We start from the raw sequence: 20,916 nt of genomic DNA on the forward strand, positions 1-20,916 counted from the left end.
GAATTCAAGGTCAGCTATACACTAATGCGTTTACTGCTGAGTCTGTGCGTTACAAATACTTAGTTCAGTCATATGCACTGGCTTGCACAATTTGCTCTCAAAGGAAATGGGTGCCATGTCAACAAAACAAATTAATGGAGAGGCTTACCTGTATGGCGTGAAGGAGGGGTGGGGCAGGTAGCTGGGGTGGTAGTAGGCAGCTGCGGCAGCTGCAGTGGCGGGGTCAAGGCCCAAGGGCAAAGAGGGCATGCGGAGGGCATCCTCAGTCGTGGCATAGGGCCGGAAACCACGGAGGTACTCTTCTGGTACAGGACCAGGGGGCACTGCATTAGGCAACTGTCTGGGCAGACTGAGGGGGGCACAATACAGAGAAGCCACAGTTAGTTTGATCTGTATGTGTCCATTATTGTTGTCTATATAACTAACTGGTCCTCAGCACTACTGCCACCAAGACAAATGTTACTTGTTACGGCTTTTCCAGTGAGCTTAATATATCCATGAGTTATTGATCATGCACTTTTACAGTGCATGTAGAAACTTCCTTTTGAATTGAGAACAGTGTATGAGAGCAGTGTGTGACTCACTTGAGGGGCTGGAAACGTGAATCTTGCATGACAGCACCGGGGGTGAGACCAAAGGCATAGGGGTTTCCCAGGAGGTGGGCAGGGACTGAGGGGCCACCCTTTTCCTGTGGGATGTTTCCCTCTGCACCCAGACGTTCCCTGCTGGCCCCACGAGGCCCCGAGTCAGCCTGGAGAGAGATACAGAAAGAGAGTCTTACTCATTGTTCGTGAAGACCTGTGACCGTCACGGTTGTCAATGTTCATGGAGCCTATCCTGTGAAGGGGGAGACAGGGGGAAGAATAGGCCTGTTTATGGTGAAGCAGCCTCCCTCGCTCTCTCTTCCTACCTCAGGCACTTTTACTCCCTTTCTCACACCAACCACTTCCCTGTTAAAATAGACGGATGAACATTTCTCTGTGGGGAATATATGATAAAATGGAGGAAGCAGGTAAAGAGTGGTAAAAAACAGGCTCACTGTTTTTCTTCGTAAACAAGAAATGTCATCTTTGATCGATTAGGTAATGATGTACAACAGCAGTACTTCGAGAGAGATGATGACTCTGATCTTAGTAATGTGTGTATGCGTGTGTGTGTGTGTGTGTGTGTGTGTGTGTGTGTGTGTGTGTGTGAACATAACTTAACCACTAACATCTACGAGGAAGACAACAAAGTCCAAAAAGCAATATCCCTCTGCCTCTGTTTTTCTTTCTCTTTCTTCCCTCCTCTCTTCCACCTCCCTCTCTCCCTTTGGCAGCAAGCCTGGTCTCACTTATCCAATCCCACAACAAACACAGACACACACATACACACACACTCTCAGCAGGCACATACACCGTTTCAGAGCTACAAAGACATCCTGCTGAGGGAGTGGGAGTGCATTTTCTGAAGCTTTGGTTTCCCTCTGCCTACAAATGCAATCGCAAAACAGAGAAACTTACAACTGTTGTAAGGCGTACAAGGAAATTGTTTATGGAGGGATACAGATGAGCAGGATTTTTACACGTATGCTGGAACAGTTATCTCATCTCCAGCAAAATAATTCAAGTTGGAGAGGATACAGCTAGAAAGAAGGAAAGAAGGAAGTGTAGAGATGAAGACATAAAGAAGAGGAGCGAGAGGAGAAGGCAGTTCTTGCCCCACTAAATTAACCTCTGGGCTCCCTGGGATTACAGAGAGACCTTACAGCAGCACTGTCCTCTCTTTCACTACTGCCTCTGATAAAATAAATCCAATTTAGGGAGCCATTACCTCCACGTCCTGTTCTGCAGCCACTGACCCAGGCTGACACTCATGTGCTAACATCCAATCTTAAATGCCTTAATGTTTAGACTCCCAACATCCCCCTTTGTTTCTTAGACGCCCCCAAGTTGCAGTGGTTTAATGTTACTGTTGATTGTTGTGCTTCACTAAACAGTAAAGCACTCTACTCCCTTAAATCTCCTGTCCCCGTGAACTCTCTATGCCACTTCCATCCTTTCAAAGCTTTATGAGCACAGGGAGATGGGTGGACGCTCCCTCCCAATCAGCAGCCAACTGGAAAAGAGGTTCATATATGTCAAAAGAAGTCAATATCAAATTGTGGCTTAAGAGACACAAGATGTTGAGTTCTCTGTTTACTCTGTCTCTCTCTTTTTCAAAGAAGTCTCTTTTTCTTTATTTGCCTCATTGTCAAACACTACCAACAGCTGTCCTTCTGGAGGTTATAGTGAAAGCCTGCGTGATATTTGTGAAAGGCAAGCAGACATACATTTATTCCAATTTATTTTCTTAACCCACATAAACCTGCAGATAAAGTCATGCACACGTGTACTGTATGTGTATTTCTCAAGCCCATCCCCTGCTGAGCATCATAAAGATGTACAGGTACATATTACTGGTGAGCATTGCCACGCAGGACGAGCTGCTTTCTATCACACTGGCTGTCATTTAATCAATTGCTATAATCACTCTGATGACAGCTTTCCTAACAAAGTGATCAGTGTTTCGCAAAGCTGTCATCCCTGCTTGACTAACACCACTGATGCTATAGGTCGATGCATCTCTCTATTTAAGTATGTTTGAGGTGTTATGTGTGAGGTGTGGGTCCACGTCGCGTCTTTGCCTCAATCTGTACCCCAACTACACCGCTAATCAAACCATTATATTGGAAAGGGACCAAATAAGAAAATGTATGTTATGGTTACACTGAACACTCCACTGACCACCTGTGCTGGCATAACAACACGAGAACCCTCTAAGGAAATAAAATCATGTACAGTCTGTTTATTATCTATTTATAAGTGCTGTTGAGTAAATGGTATTTATCTGATGACCAGAAGCTGGTATGAAGCAAATGTGGGTTGAACCACATTGTTCAATATCCTGTGTTATACACAGAGTTTATGTGTGACAGGAGCATAGTTTCATAATCATGGCCATGAATCAAACACTGTCAACTGCTTGCCAGACTCAAATTACCACTTAAATTGAGTCAACTGCTCCTTTCCAAGAAATTTCACAGAGAATCCCATCATAAGAGGATGACACAAAAATGCTGCAAAACAGCAAACAGGGCCTGAATTTCAGTGCGGGTGTTGTGCATAATTTCAATCATTTGAGCAAATCTAGCACTTATATTACCAGAAATTCACTCATACATTTCTTGTAATGTCAAATAAATTTTGGCCAACATGTGGAATGCTTGACTGGCCAGAACACAGTAACACATAGACCGACTTCCGCCCTGTATAACAAACATTTCTCATATATGCTTGGCTCTCTCCGTCTCTCTTTGAAAGGCTACGAGCCTCCTCTGCTGTTGCGCCATCTCTTGCTAGTATATACACACATTTTTCAATTATGTGATTTTGAAGCCATCAAGCATGACGGACTGCTAGCAGAAGCCAGAAGGACTGGCGCAAAAAGCAGTGTCAAACTAACAATGTTAATCCTCAGGAACCCTTAAACATGTAACAGTAACCTTACTAAGGCAATGCAGCAGTCCAAAGACACGAGGCCAACTGGCTCAGGATATTTTTATGACTCAGACTTAACAACAGTAAAATGAGCAGCTCAGTTTGTACAATGTATGGTGCTACACAGCCAAAATTTCAACTTTAATCGCCACTGATATGACAATTCTCATACAGCAGGGAAAAAGAAAGAATTGGGTATGGACACGAGAGAGGTAAATGATGGAACTCATCAAGATGATGGAGGAGAAAGAGACAACAAATAACAGCAATGTATATGGTTCAAAAAAAGCCTGAGGACAGCCACAAGATACAGTCTGAGGTCAGAATAGGACAAGGTAGTCATAATGTAGTTTGACTCCACCCCCATGTTAGGAAATAAACTTCAGGCACTGATAAAGCAATGTGGCGCTGCTGCAATTTTGCAACGGACTAGCTTTTGCCTCCTGCTTTGACAATTAATATTGCCTGTGAAAACCAGCAACCCCATCTTTGATGTGATCTGATGTGACGTAAACAACAATAAGAATTGTTGTTTGTAAAAGAGAATATGTACTAGTGAGTCAGAGCGATACACTGGTTTCAAGGTATACTGTGGTATGAAAACTGACATTTATCGTATGTGCATTTGCCTACAACACTGGAAAAATCTAACCTGCAGTTGCACATTTCTTTTCCTCCTGGATTGCCTACTTCTATTTTTAAAAAATGTTTTAAGCTTAAATTAAAATAAAGCAGTTGCTCAACTAAAAAAAAAACTTCTGTTTTCAATCACTGATGTAATAGTAATTGTGTAAAAATGTAAACCATGATACCATGAAACTGTAATATTTTCTGATACAGTTACCAGACCCTCTAAAATCTCATACCCTTGCAACCCTACTATGTACACATGGCTGTCATGCTGTATGCACGTCTTTGTTGCCTGAGCTCAGTCCCTTTTTGTGTGTGTCTGAGCATGTGTGTGTGAGTGTGTGTGCGTGCGGACGGATGCCGTAGAAAAACATGCAAAGGTGTGGGTGTAACAGGTCAGCACCTTGAAAAAGCACATACGCCACAAAGATAGACCCTTCCATCCCCATTAGAGAGGCACCTTAGTCACTCAGGCACCTACACATCCAACCAGCCATCCCATTTTGACCTTTTCCCACCTGCCAAAAAACACCCTTCCATATAACAAACTACTCACCAGCACCATGCCATATACAAAGTACAGAGCACAAATACAAGCACTCAGACTCAAAGACACATCCATTAACAGCCATCTTCCTCTGTGTGAGCCAGGCCCCTGTAACCCCCACTGAGGGTGGGAGACCCTGCGCATTGTAGAGCGCTCGTTTACGCCTCTCAGATGGAGCCATGAATCCAAATTGCCAATTAAAAAGCAATTACAGGCAGCAGCGGGAGCAGACTCCTGCAGTCATTAAAGCAAAATGCCAACGCACCAAGCCCTCCCTCCTTAGCCGCCTTGACTATCACCCCCCTCCCACCCCCACCCTCTGAAAAACAGACACATATCTCAGCCTGAGAGACACCAATCAACCCTTCTAACACACAGAAAGCAGGACACACAAATGTACACACAGCAACAAACAAGCTTTTCTTGGATGCTTTACAGGGGATCCAGAGAACAGACTCCTTCCTCTTTTCTCCTCCCTCTTTCAGACTCTCCTTTTGTCTTTAAATCTTCATTTCTGGCTGTTCATGTCCCCTTGTCAACACCAAATCCTTTATGTCTACACAAAATTACTCCTGTCACACAGAAAAACACAGGTTGGTGATGACATGGCACAGAGGTATCTTGCCCAAAAGAAAAAAAATTGGCATAAAACTTGAATGACAATCATCGACATAGAGGAAGACAAGGGTAAAGATTCATGGTCAAAGAACCAACGGGTCAAACCTTCTTCCCTGATGTATCCTTCCTGATCACTGATAAGCAATTGAAGCAAACTCCAGACAGTATTATCTTTGTTTAAAAAGGACATTTTGATGACGTGCGTATATGTGTGTGTCCTTTACGGCCTCGTGGCTCTTTGTGACCACAGACTTGAATGTGCTCACTGAAGCGGCACAGCAGAAATAGGGGAGATGCTACGATGCCAGTTTTCATGATGCATCCCCACCGCTGCCCCCCCGTCAACCTCTGCCCCAACCTCTTGTCCAACTCACCTCCCTTAACCTCCTTTATGTTTGGCTGGGTGGCCCCGTGCTGCTGGAGGCACCACAAACCCAGTGACGCGACCCTTTTAATTCAAGCTTGACCTCTTACACACACACAACCAACATGCAAAAGCACACAAACGCATGCACCAAGGGGGACTCTGTCCGTTCATTTCTTTTTCTGCTCTTTAAAACTTGCTACGCTGAAGGAATGACAAAAATAGGTGACATCATTGGCAGAGCTCCCCCAACTCTCCAGCCCCTCCCCGCTCAGGTTGACCCTTGAACTGCGGAGGGGTCATTTTGCAAAAGCTATAGCTACAAAGGGTCAGGGTCAGGGGGGGCTGCCCAGAGGAAAGGACAATAGCCTGAATGCTACCACACATTGCTGGCTGGCTGACCTCCTCGCTCACCCCTGCTATCCCCCTTCTCTCCGTCTCCGGGGAACTGTCAAACTGTCTTGGAGAGTTTCCGCATGTTGCCGTGTGCTGTTCGTAACTGTGCGCTTGGCCTCGAAAATTAGCCCTGAGCTGAGATAAGAAGGCTTAAAGCAAGGCCATAATCCATAATCCACTCCTTATCAAAGCAAGCAGCTCTCCCTCTCTCTCCCTCTTTCTCTCTCCCCCACTACGTAACAGAGAGCGGGTGTCTGGGTGATGAGGCGGAGGATGCACTTGACTGCTTGAGTGAGGAGGGTGAGGCTGAAGCTGGGGATGGGAGGGGGCTTAGGAGGGGCTGAGCCAAGTGCAAGAGGGCTAAGTGGGAGGGGGGCTGGAGGGGCACAGATGTTAGCTGCCGTTGAGGCTGTCATCTCGACGTCCCAGTGGCAGCTGGCATTGTTTAACGCATGGAGCCACAGAGGGGAGAGAACGGGGTGGTGAGGGAGGCAGACATTCGTAGACCGGCCAGCTATGTCACATGTACATATGTCAAATGAGTACTGCCACACTATGGGTTGCAGGCCGTATTCAAAATCCATTAATCCCTCGAGAGCCGGTCTGTGTGCATGCTTGTGCTGGATGTGCAGAATGAGAACATTTAAATGTTGCTTTAAAGGCCCGCTGAGAGACAGAGAGGAAAACACAAAGAAAATAAATACACCATAACAATCCGAGACTTCAGAAAGAGTAACTGAAAAAAAAGGAAAGAAAGAAAGAAAGCAGGCTCAAGGTCAGAGTGATGTGTGTTTGAATGTGGTTTTACCTGGCGTCCCTCGTTCCTCCAGAGGCCGTTGCTAGTCTTTGTTGGAGCAATGGTGACTACAGGTGGAGTGTTTGGCACACTGTGGCCTGCTGGGGGAACCAGGACAGGCCCTGGACCGAGGGGACCCCTCTTGGGTGTGCTGACTGGAGAGCTGTGGTTGGTGGCCGGGGAGGACACTGGAGAGGACTCACTGCTGATGGAGGACGCAGCTGAAGAAAGACAGAGACAAATGAAATGAGTACAGTGAAAGAAAGAAAGAACATACGGCAAGTCAGGAGTCTGTGTTTTGCTCTATTAATAAAAAGGCAGATGTAACAACAGGATGATCCTGTAGCGTCTTCACTGGGGAATTTTTCTGTGATTTCATTTCTGTTTCATGACATTTCAGTTCGTTCTACTTTCTGTGTTTTCGTGCTTTCATTCTTTCTATGATTTAAATGTGTTGTAAAGCATTTTGTAACTGTGTTGTGAAAAGTGCTATATAAAATATATTATCATTATTATAAAGGGAGGCTGCAACACTACAATAGCAACAAATAATGGCACACACAGATGGCCAGATAGATGGCCCTAGGCCCCTATTATGAAGTGACAGTGATCAGGATGAGCAGCCCTGTGAGAGTCATACAGCCTTGACATGCAGGAGACACACACACACACACACACACACACACACACCAAGAATACACTGCTTGGAAGAGAATAGCCATACTGAATGTATATACAGTCAGTGGCACTTACAGCCACACACAGAAGTCCCCCTGTACGGCAAGCACACACACACACACACACACACACACACACACACAACACACACACACACACACACACACACACACACACACTCTCACACTCACACAGCAGGTGGTGAAAAGCTGGCCCAATGAGCTTCTCTGCTGCGCTGTAGCTGTGCCACATTAACAAAGCCCTCCAAGGGAAACCCTGTAGCGCAGGGTCACGGTCTGGTCACATGCCTCGCTTTCTACACATCTCGCTTTCTCTCCCTCTAGTTCCTCTCTTATGATATGCTCACATTCACATACGTTTTTCACTGCAATTCCATCTTTCCAGCCTTACATCTTTATCTCTCCCCCATACAGGCTTCAGCGTCTGTTCTTCTCAACTGTCTTTTCCCTTCTGTCCTTTTTTATCCAACTGTCTTTCCTTCTTTTCTTTATTTTAACTTTGCTCTATCCTATGTTTTGAACCCATGTTGTCTATACATTTCCTCTCATTTCCTCTCATTTCCCCTCTCCTTCACCCAGCCCCTGCCTCCTCTCCTGACAGTACAGTGTGCTGTATGTTTCCTCCGCTCAGAGTGAGCACAGCATTACACAGTCAAACTGGGTCACAACCCTCTCAATGGGACACACACTTCGCTGCTGCAGCAAGGACAGCAAGAGATGTGCACTTATGTGTGTGCATGTGCATGTAGCCCTTTTGTGCATTAATGTGCTTACTTGCAACCACAGCAGATGAAACCTCAGGCCAGTTTCAGGTCTACTTCCTCTCCAATTATCACCATCAGAACAAAAAAACCACAGATCTCTTACCCAACCGCCATTTCTTCCCTGCGTTGGTTTCCGTGGCAACATAACTGACAGCGTCAGCTTATGATAGGTGTGGTCAGGATATTGACTGCTTTTAAACACCTAATACCACTAAATAATGGAAAGAATCAATAACGGCAGTGAGGTGACGGTCTGGAGAAAATCTGAAAATCTATGTGTGAGTGGTGGTAACAGGCACAGCGAGGGTGAGGAGGGGCAAGAAAAAAAAAGATGTGAGAAAAAGATGGTGATGATACATGTGAGGTGAGACATGAAAATGAAAAATGATAGGAGATGGGGGTGATCGGGAAAAAAACAGCATGTGAGAGTGCAAAAGAGGTGCAAGGTGAAATGGGAGATGGAGAGAGGAAAGCAGAGAGATAAGGGGTGCAGATGGGTGAGTGGGTGGCGGGGACAGGGTGGGGGATATTGGGTGGTGGGGAGGGGGGCATATCTTGTCTGCACAATGGCAATTAGTGGCCTAATCCTCCCCCCCTCACCTCGGAGAGCCATTACTCTCCCCTGCAAGACTAGGCCAATCAATAGCAGCCCACTCAGCCCAGGGAATGGAGCTACACTTAATACAGCTCTAGTGTCACAGCCTATTCACTCACCACCACACACAGACACACACACTCACAATATGCATACACAAGGATGGGGGAACGAATAAAGCTGGCAGGAGGGAAGAGGCAGAGGACTGCTAAGCAACAGACCTCCACTCTATTTCTCTCACCCCCCCTCTCTTCCCATCTCCTCCTCTTCCTCCTCCTTTTCCATGTCGAGGCAAAGCAGACTGGAGAAGAGGCAGGGCAGACTAAATAATTAAGAGAGCAGGAAGAGAAGCAGGTGAGGGGAAGAAGGAAATAAAAGAGACAAGGGCCGTCTTCCAACTGCTTCATTCTCCTCTTGCAGCTTGCAGAATCTGTGTTCTCATCTCCGCGACACATACATACACACACACACACACACAAACACACAAAAATACAAACAGCTATTATTCCTCTATCATTCCCTCCTCCTCCTTTCTAACACCCCACACAACCACCACCCACCTACCACCTTTTCATACACGCTAATTCCTTTTCCTTCTGTTCTTCAAACACGGTGCCTGCCAACCAGACGTAGATCTGTCAGACTCAACGCGCAATTTTCATAAACACATTTACAATACTTACAGCCAGTGTGGGCTCAAGGGAGATGTCTGAGAGAGTGGTTACATGTTTGCATGTGTGCATCTATGTATGTTTCCCTTTATCTTCCTGTTTAAACAACAGAGAGTCATGTGTCCATAAGCTTCTTTCCTTCATCAAGCCTCCAAGATTTCCTCTTGTCCGTTTTCAACACACACACCCTCACACACTCCAATTTCCACACAAATCCCCTCCTTCACACGATAGTGCCATCTGACAGGAGAAAAATCATATATGGAGGCATGTGATTGGCACCACGCTGGTGTAATTTCTGCCATATGCTCCTCCCTTTCGCTCTATAAAGAGAGAAGATGGCCATACATGCTGGTCCTGTAGGGAGCTCGAGGAGGAGGAGGAGGAGGAGGAGGAGGAGAGAAACACAGCCTTCGTCCCCAGAGTCTAAAACAGGCTCATCAGCTCTCAACCTGCACTTCATTAGCAGTACTGATTGTCACTTGCTTGGTGTGTAGGGGTGTGTGGTGTGGTGATGGGGTTTGGAGAGGGGGTGCAGAGTGAGAGAGAGAGAGAGAGAGCGAGAAAGAGAGAGAGAGAGAGGGAGACAGAAGAGGTAGAGACAGAAGGAAAGAGCAAGGAAAAGAGAGAAAGAAAGCAAGCGCTGTCTCAGTCCCAAGCTGTGTGTGATTAATGTGAAGCTCCTTTCTCTATCGCCTCCTCTATTACCAGTCCCACTCTCCCAGACTGCCTCCACACTTGACCGCTCAAGCTGAGCCACACATGCGCACGCACGCACACAAACACACACACACACACACACACACACACACACACACACACAAAAGATACAACTAGCAGCAACAAACAAACAAACCAAGCTGTGGTCAGAGGCTGCGGCCAAGTGTCCCTGCATAGACGGCACCTTTTAGTTCAGCCACTGACCCAATCAAAAGCCACTGCAACTCTTCAGTGCACCATTTCATTCAATGGAGGAGTCCAACAGCTATAGCAGTGAATCCCACTGGATCACTAAGCCTTCATAGGAAGACAACACTACACAAAAATGTTTTAGCGTTGCCAAATGGCCCCGACCAATCTTCTGCCGCTGCCACCACCTCCACCAACACCCCTGCCAAACAGCCGAGCAGCCAGCCCAAGCCCTTCCAGGCAGAAGGTGCTCTCCTCCACCCCGCTAACACACCCACCCCACCCAACACACCCCCTCCCTCCCAGCATGCATTACAACAACATCAGCACTTAATTAAACAGTCCATTTCACACCTGGTGTGCATAGCAGTGCCCAGCCAACCCTGCATCCATATGCCACCCCACCAGCAGCACAAGCCTCAACACGTGCACTCTAATACACACACACACACACACACACACACACACACACACACACACACACACACACACACACACACACATCCCCTCACTTACTGACACACAATAACCACTGATGCACACAAACACCGCACACACCTGCTACTACAGTCTTGGCCATGCACTGACAACACAACACAAAGCCTGTAATCTGCATCACTGAGTGGGGGGAGGGGAGAATCACACTGTGTGTGTTGCTGTGCCAGTGAGGGAAAGAAAGACGGTACAAGATGGCGGATGGAAATAAGAGGAGCAATCCTATGTGCCTTCAGCTTACTGTACAAACTGTATATTATGCTTAAATGCTGCTTTGCTACTGAACAGAGTCATGAGAGGTGTAAGGTTGCTGTGGATGGAGAGCGCGAGAGACAGAAGGGAAACACAAATGAGCTTGTTTGTGAGTGTTTCAGGGACAGTCACAGCCTGGAGGGTTTCGCCTTCAAGAAATACACACACGCACACACACACACACACACACACACACTAAGCACAGCGAGGCTGTGTGAGCCCCAGGCAGGCTCCAGATGGAGAGGTCAGAGACACACTGCCCCGATGTCCCAGCATGCTCTGGGCTCCCAGAAAAAAGGGGAGCCTCCGGCCACACACATACACAAACACTTACATGTCCATGTACATATACTCACAATCTGACAAACACCACAGGTTTTCACAAATCTACTAATTACTTCCAATTCCTCTCTTTTCCAGCCAATTCAGTCCATCTATCTTGTACACCTTTATTCTCCCTCGCTTCATTCTCTCTCCAGGCAGCATACTACAGTTGGTATGAACGCAGTCGTGACATTCTGGCGGTGTGTATGTGTCTAAGAGTGTGCGAGAAGAAACAACTGAGAGGATTAAACCCAGGTCTGCCTAATTAATCAGATATCAGCAGGCCTGCCTTTTTGAGGCAGTGTGTTGTCCGTGTGTGTGTTGTGTGTTTGTGCACACATGCGAGTGCTACCATGTGCGTTCATGTGAGCGTACATGGGATGAAAGTGTGTCCTTTACGCTGCTCTGATACTCATTATCCATCACCTCCCCTCTTCAGCACAGCACTCAGTACACAGAGCTATTCATTATACTCACCACAGACAAGTGACAATGTATGTGTGTGCGTATGTGTGTGCGCGGGTGTGTGTATAAACAGTAGCCGTGCTCAGGGTCTTAAATCAGTTCAGCCGCCAGTGGCAGTGATACTAGTAGTCAAACCTAACTAATTCCTCTAGGCCTTAGGACACTGAGTCATGGCACGTCGTGTATTCTGCACTACTTACCTCAAAGCATGAACGAGAGAGAGAGAGAGAGAGAGCGAGAGAGAGAGAGAGAGAGAGAGAGAGAGAGAGAGAGCGGTTGAGCCAAAGTTGCTAATGAAAGGACAGCAGGCTGCAGCATGCTAAGAAATCACGAGGCTTACACGGTTGCAAATACAACTGTTTGAATGTGTGGTGGTGTTTGGGTGTGTGTGTCTTGCCTATAAATACAGGCTCCGCAGACAGAGAGGTGACTGGAGCACCAGGGGCTACATGCCTCTGCCCACCCCGCAGCCAGTGCTCCTGACACGGGCAGAGCTGCCCCTTATGCCCGACGGCTGACTCACCAACACATCACTGCCTACACCAGCCATGCAGCACAGTCAGCAGGCCCTCAAAATAACAAAGGGGCTTTTTTGTGCTTTTAATAAAAAGGTGGTAGAGCTTAATCAGACAGGATCTGGTGTCTGTTTGTATGACAAAGACACAGACAGGAGCTCTCTGCCTTGGTGGATTGTGAATTACAAATAGAACAGTGCAGACTTTTCTCACCTTGCTCCACAATGAAAATAAAAAAGCAGAGGTATTAAAAAAACATGACTAAGAGAACGCAATCCTTGTGTTCTCCAGCTGCAACTGTCACAAGGGGGGGATGAGCAACAACGATAAGACGGAAATATTCCAATAAAAAAAGGCGAGTCCGTGATAAAATGAAAAGGACTGAACTCCAGAAGTTGATTTTTCTGTTCGGGAGAGAGAGAGAGTGAGAAAGTAATAGGGCTGGCATGTAGGGCTGAGGAAGTGGAGAGAGATGAAGGGGAGAAGGATTGAGAGGGAGGCGAGGAGAGGTGAGGTCTGAGCTCTCTCTCTCTCTCTTTCTGTGGGTAATAAATCATTTGCAGGGTTCTGGGTCCCAGGCTGCGGTGGGCTGGGGAGCGAGGTGTCCAGGGACAGCCAGGAAGGAGGGGACCATCTGATTTAAGAGCCAGAGCAAGGGTGGACAGCTGGGGTAGCAGGGGCCTCTCCAGAGCCAAAGCATGGAACCACACAAACACACGCACACACGCACGCACGCACGCACACACACACACACACACACACACAGGGACTCAATAAACTTCCTGCTGATTTTGTTTTGTACGCTTGTTTTTATGTTTATGTGTGTGTTTAATTAAGAGACATTGGGCACATTTGCATGTTCTTGTGTATTAAAGGCCAGTTTTGCATTTACCAGAGATACTGAGCAAAAAAGAGGAAACCGTAAACCCACAAAAGGCACTTACACAAAAAAACATGTTTCAGTCTTAAAGATATAGCTCGGAATTTCTGACATACAGCGTCTGAGTAAATAGCACGCAATTCAGCCACCTGATGCTTATTTCATCTTCATACAACCACAGGATAGAGCTCTGAGAGTTGGGAATTCTATCGCATATTTCAGATGCGTGTGTGTGTGTGTGTTTACACTGACTAAGACAAATGTATAAAGGGGAATTATAACACCATCATACACACATCGACAAGCACACCCAAGTGTTCGTGCACTCACACACAGCACATTAAGTGGGTCAGCTAGAGTGGCTTCTCTCCGTCCCAGTATCTCCAGGGACACCAACTAATTCAATCCTGTGTGGATATCATCCCATTGCTATTAGCGGTTCTGCTCTCAGCTACACAAACTGTCCATGGAACTAGGCACAGCACGCGCGCGTGCGCACACACACACACACACACACACACACACACACACACACACACACACACACACACACACACACACACAGACCTATATGACCCCACTCTCACGCACACGCGCACACGCACACGCACACATGCACACATGCACACACACACACGCACACACACACACACACACACACACACACACACACACACACACACACAAAGACCAAATATACAACAACACACAGAGTACAGGGAGTAAAGAACACCTAATCCATCAGGTTTACAAGTAAGGGTCAGGAGACTGGATGTAACAATGCATTTAGCTCTTATTATGGCTTAATACACAATAGGGTGATGGGATCATGGCTTGATGTTGATGTTTGATGCAGTTTTTTTTTAGCCAAAGATTCTGCTGTCAGACATGAGGACTAAAACATAATTGGGCTGGCCGATATGGAAAAAATTCAATATCGCCATGGTGTTGATCAAATATCTCGATATTGACATTGCAACAATATTGTAGGGTTGACAATTGGGGATTTCAGGAAATATCTGCACAATGCAATTTTCAATGCAGGGTTCCGACAGCTTAAGGCAAGTCAGATTTAACACTTGTTTAATGCCATGAACAGAATGAAAAATAACACCAGAAGACAAAACATGAACAGACATTGATTACTTAGAGTTAGGGACAATTTTGCTCAAATGTTAATTGTAGCATGAAACATGACTTTTGGCCTTGTGTCGGACATGACAGTAGAACAGAACTGGGATATACCTGGTGTTTGTTGGTGGGGTTTTTCTTTGACGATTTTGTATTTCTCAGTCTGCATGTGGCATCTCACTGTCTTGATTTCCATTATGCCAAGATTTTAAAAAAACGAGTCTCATATGCATTGCCTTGTACCAGATTCAGCCATCCTCCCGAAATCTTGTTAGAATAGATAGCTCAATTGTCCACTCACGTGGACATTTGTCTTTGGATATACATTCACTTAAATTGACAATTTTTGTTGAATTTGCACTGCCCCTATTTCATCCAGAGTACAGTGACAGCCAGATAGCAGACAGTGGATGTTCTGCTCTGAGCATCACAACCAGAAACAAATATGAGTTTTGTGGGTTCCATTATCCCAATTTGGTGACCTTAACACGAGAGGTTTCTTTTTTTTGTAAATAAAACAGATTAGCAGTATAGTTACCAATTATTTTTGCAAGGTTTTTTTATAATGAAATGTCAGAAAAAAAATTATTTTATTTTTATACATGTGAAAGATCGATAAAAGAAATTTTAATGTCAATTAAGGCCAAATGAATTCAATGCCTTTTGAGAATTTTTAGGGATCTGCAGGAACCCTGTGATAAATAACAGTAATCAGTATTGTAATGACTATGAAGGTAAAGGCAGATAATAGATAATAATTGATAATAGCTAGAACATTTTGGTAGGTTCAGAATATTATATCACTTGACAGTAATGCAGCCTTTATAACCAGGAAAAGACAATATTATGATATCCAAAATCTAAGATGATAACTAGTCTCATATCACAATACAGCAATAATAGCAATATATAGCCCAGCCCTTAAGTATACTGAGAAAATATCAAATCAAACTGCAGACCATAAACTGCAAATCCATTTTAAACCTGTTTAAGATAAGTCCTTTGGCAATTCCATTGCCAAATAAGCAATGTGAAGTAGAAGCCACAATAGAGGACACAATTGTGGATTGTTCCAATTTCCTTCATTAATAATACAGCCAAAATGCTGGCATCTAGCACACTTAAACTTGACAATGTCATGAATCCCTGTGGTGAAAGCTGTGTGTCTTTACCTCGAGGTTCTTCAGCCTGTTTGGCCAGTTTACGGAGGGCTGCAGCGAATCCAGAGTGAGCAGACTGGGTAGCGGGGCTTCCATTGGCTACGATGGAGCCATTAAGAGGTGACGGGGTGAGGGGGCTGACTGTCGCCGTGGTACGGGTCGCCGTGGAGATCATTCCTAACGATGGTGACTTTGGCTCATGGCTCATGCCTATAAATGGACAAAAGGGAGGAGAATAGACGTAAGTGTTTATGATCAATTCAGGGAGAACCAACAACAAAAAAAAAACAACCTGGAGTCATTAAAAATACCTTTAAACCCGACATCTAAGCTTGCATTGCAAGAAATATGCAAAGACAAAGTGAGGAGCATAGCTGTTTCTGTAGACAGAGCAAAGTGTGGTGCCGGGTATGTTTGTGACAGCTGGGGCGGATGGGGATTGGTAGTGTGAGGGGCAGAGGGGCTTTAGCTGTATGGCTTAGGGTCAGAGGTGAGAGGTTAGGAGGGCAGGTCAGCCTTCCTGTGCTCAAAGAGCTCCAGTCTGGCTGTGTGTCTGCCAGAGGGCCATGGTCACCGAGTTTACACAACACCTCCACTGAGCATGCTCCAACACTACCGGAGGGACTTTATTTCTTAGTGGCAGTCTATAATAGTTCCTTAGATGTTAAAAAATTCAGCATTAACACATCCGTTGCCTTCCCTATTAAAATGTAACAAATTAGCAACTCTTTGGCTTCCCCACTACAACTATCACTTTAGAAAAAGTGTCCCATTCATATTGCGCTTGATCCAATTAATGCTGCCAGAGAGGTGCTACTAAGACCCTTCTCTAATCAGAGAGGAAGAGTTATAACAACACTGTAAGAGGAAATAAACTGTGATGCTTCAAATGCTGCCAGCTGGATCTTTCTAAATTTAGACAATGTGATTTGAATGAATCTTGGGATTTCTTGCGTCAGTGGTTTTGAGACTTACATAGTATAAAACAAAACTTTCAGTTTAACTCAAAAGGAAGAGTTAATGCTACATTGCAAAGAGATGAAGTCAACAGCAACAAAAAATGGGGATTTTTTTGTGTCGTGTCTCTTTCTAGCCTCACGTTTACAAGTGCTCTGTGGTTTGAGGTGGAGAAAGGGTGAGGAGACGGCTGTCCCTTTACTTCCTGTGTGTGTGTGTGTGTGTGTGTGTGTGTGTGTGTGTGTGTGTGTGTGTGTGTGTTGGAAGGGGTCACTGTTTGGTCAGTGGAATCCCTAAATGCCAGAGCGGCGTGTGATAGCCCTACATGCTCAAGCAAAACACACTTTACCGGGGGGGCCCACAGGACATTATAAGCGCAGACTGGTTCTTAAGTGGCAGAGGTGTTCACTTTTAGATGTAAACACACACACACACACACACACACACACACACACACACACACTCTAGGGATTGTTCTGAATCCTCCTTTAATCAACATTCAAAGTAAACTTCCAGCTCACACAACAACTTCTGAGACAAAGACATACTGACTGGAATAAAAGCTGCTTACTAACAGTATACCAATAGCACAATTAGATAAATAGGAGTTATATCTGGGTTTACCCCAGAGGCTGAGAGGGCTATAAAAAGATCATGTTCCCTCCTGAGAGCAGAGCAGTGTGTGTGTGTGTGTGTGTGTGTGTGTGTGTGTGTGCGTGTGGGTGTGAGTGTGTGTGTGTGTCTGTGTGTGTGTGTGTTGTTTGAGTAGACACACACAACGTCAAGTCGGGCATGAGAGAGTGAATAACATTCCCAACACCTCTTGAGTTGTCCTGCCTATAACCTTCCAGTTACCCAGTGCACTCAGACTGAACCCAGCACACAATTAATACTTGGATCAACAATGACTACTGTCTGAACAACACACACGGCGCCATTGAGAGACAAGCAAACACACACACACACACACACACACACACACACACCAACTGCTGAGCCCAGTGACGTGACTTTGTCAAGATACTAGAATACTGCTCCTGCCGCTCTCTTTTCAGAGAAAGTCAGAAAAAGTCCAAGAAAGGAGTCAACGAAACATACAAGGAACTTTTTGCAAATACTATCATACCATAGAGACACTGTGTTAAAGCCCACACACATAAAACCACAGCACAGACACACATGCAAGTAACAGTGAAAGAAGAGACAGACAAGCACATAGCTTGACAAATACACAAAGAGACACATATCCGGAGGTCTGGCAGTGGTTCATGACCCCCACCCCTCATAGATTAAAAGCGTGGCCGAAGCTCCTTACTGCACAAAGGAGTGGAGCTGCCTGAATCCCCCATGGCTGCATCTTCACGTTGAGCCCAGCCAAGCACACACCGGCAGCCACCGACAGGACACACACCATCTTCCTGCTCCTCTCTCCCTCTCGCTCACCGTCTATCTATCTCCTCTCGCCCGTCCACCCTCTCTCTCTCCCTGCCTGCCTTCCTGCCTTCCTGTCTCTCGCACTGCCGCTCACAAAGACCGTTTAGAGCTTATCTAACAAAGCAACACACCACACACGCTGCCTATCTCTCCCCTCCTTGCTCGAGCTCTCGCTCTCTCTAAGTGAGAAAACAGAAATTCTTAGCCTAGCAGCTGCTGCGATGTCACATGACCTCACCCACCAACCCCCCTCCCTCCCCGCCCGCCCTTCTCACACTCTCCCTCACTCCTCCTCCTCCTCCTCCTCCCCTCTCAACCTATAATTCCTCAGCCATTTGTAGATAACAGACACAGGCATGCATGCCCTGCCCAAGGCGAGCGGGTGGGGGGGGAGGGGAGAGGAGAGGAGAAGAGCTGAGGAGGAGGAGGCGGAGGGGAGAGTGCTCAGCCGGTCATCACATCTGACCCCATGGTTGGGGTGCGACAGGCTGTGTGTATGTACATATATAGATGGATGGGGGGGGGGGGGGGGTAGGTTAAATATGTGAGGCGCCCTTCCCTTCTTGAGAAACAAAAAGAAAGAGAAGGAAAGAGAAAGGAAGAGGACATGTCCTGGCCTGTGTCAAGCCCAAAGCCTAAGACAGAAACCCTTTTGTGTGGGAATATCTGCCTCAATGCAATTCAATTTGCTTAAATTTATTAGCATAATTGTTCTGTAACAAATGCTCATCAAGAAAAAATGAAGCGGAAGATAGGAAACTACATCCAAAACAAAAAGGTAATGAAATCTATTCTCTCTCAGTTAACCTTTACTATTTCATACAAACAAGGAAGTCATACCAAAAATGTGCAATCAGACCACAAAGGCACACACTGGCTGCATGAACAACAATTACAAGGAATTCTTATCAGGGTGGAGGAGACTAATGCTTAATAGTTGTCGGGGGAGGAGGGCTCAGGAAAAGGGTAAATGCGTGGGTTTGACTTCCCCTCTGTCCATCCTGCTGTCATTGCAGGGGTGTGAATGAGTCGTTTCTTTAGTCATTTCCTCCTTCAGTCACTCGCTACTTCTCTCAGAACAGCGAGGGAGTGAGAGCAATGACAGGGAGCGGGATTATCTTAAGAGTTAAGTCACACGGTGGCCAGCATCATGTCAAAGGCCCCCTCTTGACACAGCTCATTTTCTGTACCTTAGGACTCCCTTTAGAAAACACAGGACCACTACGCTCTCCTCTATCTTTGTCCCTCTCCTCCACCCCTTTCCTGTGTAGCATCACAAGGATCACCCTGCTGGTTCTGTCTCTTTGCTGTCTGCGTTGATGTCCTCTGTCTGAAGGTGCTTGAATGAAGCAGAACAGAAGCTGCAGGTGCTTACTTAGTTTTCCACGAAGATGCTTGTTCAGGCTCCCTCTGCTGGTACTCAGAAGCAGAAGTGTGGCTCATGGGGTGTCCAAGTAGCCTATGAGTGGACTAACTTCAAGTCTGGCTTAGCTGCATGTCGTCCACTATCTGCCCTTATTTCCTTTCAACTTTCTGCTGTCGATTGTCCAATAAAAGCAAGAATGCCCGAAACATACAAGAAGAGAAGAACTGCTTTACAAGAAATCGGTGAGCTCCCATCTATTGCATGGTTAAACACTCACTTTTTCAATGCTCCGATTATAACATGCAGAACAGGATTAAGTGGAAATCAATGATAGTATTAAGGTTATGTGGGTGTGCAGAGAGAGCTCCCTCTGATCTCCGCTTCCACTTTTTCTTTCTTAACCAGAAAAACACGAGCCGCACAAGTCAAGGCTCTCTTTTCAGAGTAAGTAATGATGAATAGTATGATCTAAGCATCCCAGGATGAGTAATGTCTTATGAATTTCCAGATTATTGAGCCTGCCTCCACCTCTTAACATCACTCAGTTACAACACACTTGCACAGTATTTTAGGCACTACATCCTTCAAACATCCAGCAGATGGCATTGTCTCCCAGTTAATCAGAGGGAGTCCTCTGTAGATAAAACAGCATATGCCACAGTCCTTTAATCCAGTGATACACAAAAGGAAAAATATAAATGATATTACCGTGAATTATGAACAGGACAAAGGCTGCATCCACTTGCAAGCTTTAGAGCCCTAATGGGCAATATGAATGAATTTTGGCACTGCAGCAAATAAATTTTAAAAAAATTTCTGACAACCTAAGGGTTAAAGGAGACTGTTACACACCAAGCTTCCTGATGCAATTAACCCTTTGAATGCTGTTACGCCCTAAGGGAAAACAAAACAAAGCCCTGAAAGAAAAGGAATGTAGATTACAACAAACCACACACAAACATGATCCCGCCCATACACACACACGCACACACACACACACACACACACACACACAGAGCAGATTGACTGCTAAATGGCATACAGTAAACACACAGTTTTAACACCCCGCTGGGAGTAAAGCCGATCACTAACTCCCATAGTCAAACAAACACAGTGACACACACACACTCAATTCCACCCTTTGCTGGTTGGAATGCAGATTACTCTCTCTCTCCTTCTCTCTCAAAAAAAAAACACACACACACACACACACACACGCACGCATATAAAGTAAATCCTCTTGGCTCCTGTATGCCCCGGCCAGCAGGGAGATAATGCAGTGGCAGCTCTAGCGAGTGGTTAATCTTTAACCAGGAAGGGATTTGCCTATCAGCTCGTTAAAACTAGCAGGGCAGTGCTGCTGGCCCATCTATCTGATCCTGCCACCAACCTGGCTTGGCCAAGTCCAACGCAGCATGGACTGGAACAGTA

At 45.8% G+C, this 20,916-nt stretch overlaps 1 protein-coding gene across 3 annotated transcripts in view; it reads right to left on the bottom strand.

The window, feature by feature from the left end:
• gse1b (Gse1 coiled-coil protein b) overlaps positions 1 to 20,916 on the bottom strand; it is a 193,512-nt gene that overhangs the window by 15,145 nt on the left and 157,451 nt on the right. For 2 of the 3 annotated variants that reach the window (XM_042501982.1, XM_042502152.1), the window contains 4 exons: positions 15,741 to 15,938; positions 6,882 to 7,090; positions 585 to 751; positions 149 to 349 (listed from right to left, as the gene is read on the bottom strand). In XM_042501982.1, the coding sequence (XP_042357916.1) occupies positions 149 to 349; positions 585 to 751; positions 6,882 to 7,090; positions 15,741 to 15,938 (775 nt within the window). Of the gene's footprint in view, positions 1 to 148; positions 350 to 584; positions 752 to 6,881; positions 7,091 to 15,740; positions 15,939 to 18,000; positions 18,183 to 20,916 lie in introns of those variants that run through there. The other variant, XM_042502066.1, reaches the window with a different exon arrangement.

This window comes from Plectropomus leopardus, chromosome 1, assembly GCF_008729295.1.
Source record: "Plectropomus leopardus isolate mb chromosome 1, YSFRI_Pleo_2.0, whole genome shotgun sequence".
Lineage (NCBI taxonomy): Eukaryota > Metazoa > Chordata > Actinopteri > Perciformes > Serranidae > Plectropomus > Plectropomus leopardus.